The 7250-nt window shown below is 53.9% G+C and overlaps 1 protein-coding gene across 1 annotated transcript in view; it reads left to right on the top strand.

The window, feature by feature from the left end:
- ACOX3 (acyl-CoA oxidase 3, pristanoyl) overlaps positions 1-7250 on the top strand; it is a 55661-nt gene that overhangs the window by 32652 nt on the left and 15759 nt on the right. The window contains exons 10-13 of the mRNA XM_004383501.2: positions 210-332; positions 2319-2439; positions 5210-5332; positions 5600-5713. Of these exons, the coding sequence (XP_004383558.1) occupies positions 210-332; positions 2319-2439; positions 5210-5332; positions 5600-5713 (481 nt within the window). The remainder of the gene's footprint in view (positions 1-209; positions 333-2318; positions 2440-5209; positions 5333-5599; positions 5714-7250) is intronic.

Here is a 7250-nt window from a genome sequence, read left to right as displayed (position 1 = left end):
ACCCACCCATCCAGTGGAGAAACTGTTGGGGTGAAGGTTTCCTGAAGGCACAGAAAGGCCTGTGTGTGCTCTCCAGCATGGACTGGAGCCCATGGGGAGTCCTTCCCTGCCATGCACTCTCTCTTTTCTGGCCTCCACAACCATCTCCAAGGTGGCCAGTCCTTTGTGAGGATGTGTGATGTGTTTACGTGCGTGTCTGTTTATCCTAGCAATGGCGCCTGCTTCCGTACCTGGCGGCAGCCTACGCCTTAGACCATTTCTGCAAGTCTCTCTTTCTGGACCTGGTGGAGCTCCAGCAAGGCCTGAAAACTGGGGACCGGAGTGCCAGACAGGTGAGCCGTCACGACTCCTCCCGGCATATCTGTGATGGTTTAACCTTCACTGAGGCTGAGTGACCGAGAGCCAGCCTTTATTCAAGACCAAACAGGGGATCAAGCTGGAGACCTGCTCTGCCAGCGGGTTTCCACACACTTGGCTTCAGCTTCCTCTGTGTTTGGACGGTGTAGGCACTTGTCCATATCCTGTCTTTCAGGGATGGGCCGACTCATCCCCTGAACCCCGTCTGTCAGTTCAGCTGCTGTTCTCCGTTTGAGAACATGATGGTTTTGCAGAGTCTGCACAACCCGCTCCTCAGCGGATTTCACAGTTCCGACCCTTGGATAAACAGCCGACAAAGGTCTGGATCCAGATGATGAAATCTGAGTTGACGGCCCGGGATCTGTGCCAGGCATCTGCGTCAGATTCCCCGAGATCAGTCGCTGAGTGAAAAGCAGTCCTATGATTGCTGAGCCCCGGAGACCCGGGTGGGGGCGCGACATGAATCCGGAGAAGTGCATTTCACAACAGACTGCTGATGCTGCAGAGCTGGGGCTGTGTGCGGCACCCTACAGAGCCTGTGTCCAATCAGCACATGGTGGCCTGTTAGGCGTAAACACCCAGGAGCGAGGGCCGGAGGGCATGTGGGGACGATAGCAGGGTTCCCAGCAGAGTGGAACAGAGGCCACCGAGGGCTGAGGAGCGAGCGTGTTGGGGAGAAGAAGGGGTTAATTGCTTGTTTTTCCCCTAAATGAGTCATGGTGGCTTTGCCAGTTAACATCTGGATTGTTCTCTGCTAATAATTTTGTCAAGTGCAGTGACACGCTCTTCTTTCAGAAGCACGGTGATTTAACCCAGTTGCAGCGCGTCCTCAGAGTCACCTCTCATTTTATTTAGCAAGTGTGCAGGTGTGTGTGTCTTAATTGTTCTCACTAAACTTTAGGTAGAAGCAAAAGTCTATAAAACATACGGAAGTCACAAGGCAGTCCTGGGTGGTGAAAACCGTGAACGCGCTCGGCTGCTAACCGAAAGGTTGGTGGTTCGAACCCACCGAGAGACACCACGGAAGAAAGGCCTGGTGATCTGCTTCCAAAAAGTCACAGCCTTGAAAACCCTATGAAGCAGTTTTACTCTGCACACATGGGGTCACCATGAGTCAGAATCGACTCAACAGCAACTTTTTTTTTTGGCAAGTATGTCTGTGTGTGTGTCTCTTAATTGTTTTCATTAAGTGTTAAGTAGAAGCAAAAGACCCTTTATAAAACATTCGTAAGGTGCAGGGTGGTAATGCCGTAACGCCCCTGTACCCCTCCCTGTTTTACACAGTAAACGGACCTCATTGCCCTTAACGGTCCTGCCAGGCCGTCCCTCCCTGCTCAGAGGGAAGCCCCATCTCCAGTACCGTGTTTGGTTTGCTCGCTTTTCTTTATAGTCGCACCACGTACGTTTGTAACTTTGAGCAGTGTCAGTGTTACGTGCGTGTGAACTTTACACAAGCCGCATCACAACGCGCCTTCTTCTGCAGCTGGCTTGTGTGGTGAGCACTCAGGCCCCAGGGTCTCTGCTGTGGGAGCTGTGATCCATTTATTTCCATTGCTGGGAAAACTGCGTGAGTGTGCCATGGTTTACCCATTCTTGAATAAGCCCTTTCTTTAAACTAGACTTGGTTACTTTGTTTGGAATCGGCCTGGTGGCGCAGTGGTTAAGTGCTCGTCTGCTAACCAAAAGGTCAGCAGTTCCAACCCACCAACCTCTCCGCGGGAGAAAGATGTGGCAGTCTGCTTCCGTAAAGATGACAGCCTTGGAAACCCCAGGGGGCAGTTCTGCTCTGTCCTATACGGTCACTGTGAGCTGGAATCGACTTGACAGCAGCGGGTTTGGTTTGGTTTTTGGTCATGGCCTTGAGGGGTCATGGTCATCTGACACTAGCATTGAAGTGGACCGCCGTCTCTTGGTGTCCGCAGTCTCTTCTCACCTGTTATGTTTGATTCCCTTTCCCAAAGGCAGAGCTCGGGCGGGAGATCCATGCCTTGGCATCGGCTGGCAAGCCCCTGGCCTCGTGGACGGCCCAGCAAGGAATCCAGGAATGCCGGGAGGCGTGCGGGGGACACGGATATCTGGCCAGTAGGTGTCCTGCCCTGGTCCTACCGTTTGACTCTGGAGCGACGGTCAGCAAACTCTGGCCCAAGGGCCACATCCAGCCGGCCCCCCTGTTCTGTTTCCCCGGCTCACAGCCACGCCCACTCCTGTGTGTATCGTCTGATGCTGCTTCCGCTCCACAGCAGCAGAGACCATGTGGCCAGAAAGCCTAGAACACTTACTCTCTGGCCTTCACAGAACACACTTGTCAACTCATTCTAGACAGAGCCCTGCGCGTTCTGATGTCCAAGGTTTCTTGGTTGAAAATTGGGGAAGACGATGAACCTGTATGAATCAGCCCACTGAAAACCACAACGAAATAGTCATCTGTTCGTTCGAGTGGTAACTTTTTGGTGAATGACTTGGTAGTAACAGTGTTAGCACCAAGTTTTATTTTGATGAAAACATTTTTACGGTTAGAAAAAGAGACTTCGCGTCATTGGCAGCGGCTGTTGTTTTGGCAGCTGGCGTACGGTTCAGAGAACAGGCAGCCAAACAGCCTGGGTTCGAATCCCAGCTCAACCACACACCAGCTGTGCAACTGTGGGCAAGCTGTGTAACCTCTCTGTGCCTCTGTTTCCTAATCTCTAAGACAGGAGTAGTAACAGAACACCCACATCATAAGTTCGTGCCAGGATTGAGTGAGTCCATGTGACGTGCTTAGTGTAGTGTCTGGCACGCAGCACACGCCCAGCAACTAGTGTCTGTAGTCAAGGTTATTCTCACCGTTGTTACTGGCATCATCGTCATTTGCAGCTTGCCTGAAAAACTTCCTGTGCGCTAATCTGAAATGATCAGTTGTTTAAACTTGGTTACTCAAAGAAGGCCTGCACACACACGCACAGAAGACAAACCACAGAACTGGCACAAACCCAGCTGACAGTTTATACCCATGGCAGCTTGTTGGCCTCTTGCCGAGTTTGTGAGCATTTCGGTGGCAACCTCTAGATACTTCCCTACTTCTAGTGTCTATCCCAGTTATTTTCCGAGGGAGGGCTGGGCCCCCTGCTGGAACGTGGGCAGTGATGGGGTGCGCTCGCTCTGGTGTGGGACAGACAGTCGTGGGTCTCACATGCTCCCTGTTTTCTCTCTCTCTGTTACTAATTATTGACATCTGGGTAACCAGGCTGATGTGTAACTGATTCTTTCATACATAGTTCTGTCTCTGTGCAGTGTTCTTGATCATTTTTTATTTATTATACTCACAGAGACGCTCTAAGTTGTTTAGCTTAGTCCCCGTTTTCTCAGTAGAATAAGGAAGTTGAGTCTCGCAGCCTTGCAGACTGCAGAATTGATTTAATCAGGATTCAGTACAGATCCAAACGCTGGACTGAGGCCAGTGGGACTGATGACAGCAGGGGTCAGAGTGAGGCCTTGGTCCTGGTTTAAAACATCAGCTGAACGTCTCCTCTCTAAGTCCCTCTTCACGTTCAGTGGTTTAACTGGTGTCAGGGAGACTTCACAGCCAGTCGGGGGAAAAAGATCAGGTGTGATAGGTGACCACAAGCCCAGTGAGAACTGGCAGCCGTCTTTGGCCTGTAAATGGCAGCACATGAGTGTGAGAAGCCAGCGCCACGCCTTCCCCGCTGGGCTCAACCCGTCTCAGCCTCACATTGGGAGAACATGCCGGGTCGGGGGAGGAAGACCGCGTGATGAGGCTCTGGGAAGCATTCCTTACACAGCACATGGACGAATTAGGGTTATTTAACTGGCAGGAGGAGGCCCTGGGGGGGTACAGATGGTTAACACACTCAGCTGCTAACCAGAAGGTTGGAGGTTCAAGTCCACCCAAAGGTGCCTCAGAAGAAAGGCCTGGCAATTACTTCTGGAAAACCGTGTGGAGCACAGTTCTACTCTGACACATGTAGGGTCGCCATGAGTCAGAGTCGGCTTGATGGCAACTGTTTTTTTTCTAGTTACCCTGAACTTTTTTCCTCAATATCACACACTGTATACCACACAGAGACCTGGTGGCGCCGTGGTTAAGAGTTCAGGCTGCTAACCAAAAGGTCAGCGGTTCGAGTCCACCAGCCGCTCCTTGGAAACCCTGTGGGGCAGTTCTACTCTGTCTTGCAGGGTCACTATGAGTTGGAATCGACTCGATGGCAATGGTTTTTTTGGGTTTTATATACCACATGCACGGCTGCTAACTGGAGGATGGGCGGTTTGAACCTAGCAGCCGCTCCACGGGAGAAAAGACCTGGCACTCTGCTCCTGTAAAAAGTGACAGCCTGAGAAACCCCATGGGGCAGTTCTCTCTGTCATATAGGGCTGCTGTGGGTCGGGATTGACTTGACGGCACACAGCAGCAACAACAGATACCACGCAAAGAAGGTGGTAGATTCTCCCCTCCCACGCAGGAGACCCGGGTTCGATTCCTAGCCAATTTTGGGATGGTGAGCCCTGTCCAGCAGCCAGACAGGCAGCCTGCTGAGGTGGTCCACTCCCCTCCTTGGAGAGCATTCCAGTGTCCGCCGGGCCTTCCCACGCTGGGGGCGAGCTGCCCGGTACGCTGGCAGTGAGGATGATGGTGGCGAGTCTCCCTTCGGCCTGCCGGCCCCTTTGCTGTCCAGAGTTAAAGATGGGGGGACTAGACTTCAGAGCCCCAGAGGCCCCCAGCTAGTTCAGAGCGGGCTCGAAGCCAGGTTGCGAGGGCTCATCCCAGGTCGGGCTGGGACAGGACTCGTAAAGGCTCAGATGGGGGCGGAGCGGCCTTCCGGCGTGCGTCTGGAAGGAGGAAAACGCTCTGTTGCAGTGAACCGCCTGGGCGACCTCCGGGATGACAACGATCCCAACTGCACGTATGAGGGAGACAACAATGTCCTACTGCAGCAGACCAGCAACTACCTGCTCGGCCTCCTGGAGGCCGGGGCCCGAGGTGAGGCCGGGCCGCGGGCTGAGGGCTCAGGAAGGGCGTGCTCCCGGGTCGCGGTTTAGTCTGCCCCGCAAAGGTGCACCGTGTGTTTGCAGGAGGGAAACGTGTTCCTAAGGACTGACGACCACTTCTGAATGGGACACCAAGGTGGGTGGGTGGAGGAGAACACCAGGGCAGACCCCGGCTCTCGGGAGACTGTGCCAGCCGCCCTGACTCTGTGGTTTGGGGTCTCCCCGTCTCTCACAAACCTCCCTGGGCTGTGTGTCCTAGATGGAGCTCGCTTTGAAAGCCCCGTGAAGACAGTAGACTTCCTAGAAGCCTACCCGGACATCCTCGGCCAGAGATTCACCTGCCCCAGCGCGGGAGACAGCTGGGACTCCTTGGGTGAGTGCGCTCTGGGGGCCGTGGGCGGAGGCCTCTGCTTGCTTCATCTCTGTCCTCACCACCAGGAGGCGCCCCATGTCGCAGGTGGAGGCTGGTGGCCGGCTCAGTCACCTAGGCTGCAGAGACAGAAACACAGAAACACACACGCGGGGCCTTACAGCACAGAAATGTATGTTCTCACAGTTCTGGAGGCTACGAGTCAGGGTCTCGGCCACGTGGATTCCTTCCTTGTCAGCAGCCCCAGGCGGGGCTCACATGGCGTCTGTCTTCCGTGTGTGTGTGTGTGTGTGTGTGTGTGTGTGTGTGTGTGTGTGTGTGTCTGTCTGTCTGTCTGTCTGTCTGTCTGTCTGTCTGTGCTGCTCTTTTTATAACTCAGAAGGGATTAGGGTTAGCACCTACCGTGCACTGATGTGATCTGATCAACATACAAAAAATCGGATTTCAAAACATATTCACAGGTACCCGTTAAAACCCTCTGCTGTTGAGCTGTTGCCAGCTCATAGCGACCCTATAGGACAGAATAGATCTGCTCTATAGGGTTTCCAAGGCCGTAATCTTTACAGAAGCAGACTGCCACATCTTTCTCCTACAGGGCTGCTGGCGGGTTTGAACCACCAACCTTTTGGTTAGCAGCTGAGCACCCAGGGACTCCCCTTTTCTGTTATTCGCGTGTTGGTGGTGCAGTCAGTTCCGACCCATAGCGACCCTGTGCGCAACAGAAGGACACACTGCCCGGTCCTGCGCCGTCGTTGTTATGCTGGAGCCCACTGTTGCGGCCGCTGTGTCAGTCCATCTCGTTGACGGTCTTCCTCTTCTTCGCTGACCCTCTACTTTACCAAGCATGAAGTCCTTCTCCGGGGGCTAGTCCCTCCTGATACCATGTCCAAAGTACGTGAGACTAAGTCTCACCATCCTCATTTCCAAGGTGCATGCTGGCTGTGCTGCTTCCAAGACAGATTTATTCCTTCTCTGGCAGTCCATGGGATATTCAGTATCCTTCACCAACACTGTAATTCAAAGATGTCAGTTCTGTCTGGTCTTCCGTATTCATCGTCCAGCTCTCACAGGCATATGATGTGATTGAAAACACCATGGCTTGGGGCAGGCCCCCTTAGTCCTCCAGGTATAAAGTTATTCGCATGTTAGGTCTGCATAGTGATTGAGCCCTACTGTGTACAGTTCCGGGTGCTGGGATCTGCTTGGGAAGGAGGCCAGGTCCCCGCTCTCTCGTGGGGCTCTGCAGTCTATGTGGGGAGCAGGCAGCATATGACCCCGTTGCAGGAGCTTGTCACGGAGCAGCAGCCTGGCAGAGAACTGTCTCGGGCCGGCGTTGTCAGTGTGGACCCTGGGCGGCGCAGGTGGTGTGTGCTGTACTAACCCAAAGCTGAAGGAGCCCTGGGGTCACGTGGTACAGGTGGTGAGGTCCCGTCGTGTGGGTCCCAGGGTCACGTGGTGCAGGTGGTGAGGTCACGTCGTGTGGGTCCCGGGGTCACGTGGTGCAGGTGGTGAGGTCACGTCGTGTCGGTCATGGGTCCCG

The sequence above is a fragment of the Trichechus manatus genome, unplaced genomic scaffold (genome assembly GCF_000243295.1).
Source record: "Trichechus manatus latirostris isolate Lorelei unplaced genomic scaffold, TriManLat1.0 scaffold00111, whole genome shotgun sequence".
Taxonomy (NCBI): Eukaryota; Metazoa; Chordata; class Mammalia; order Sirenia; family Trichechidae; genus Trichechus; species Trichechus manatus.
Note: the sequence above shows the minus strand (reverse complement) of the source record. Positions and strands in the feature narration are given on the sequence as shown.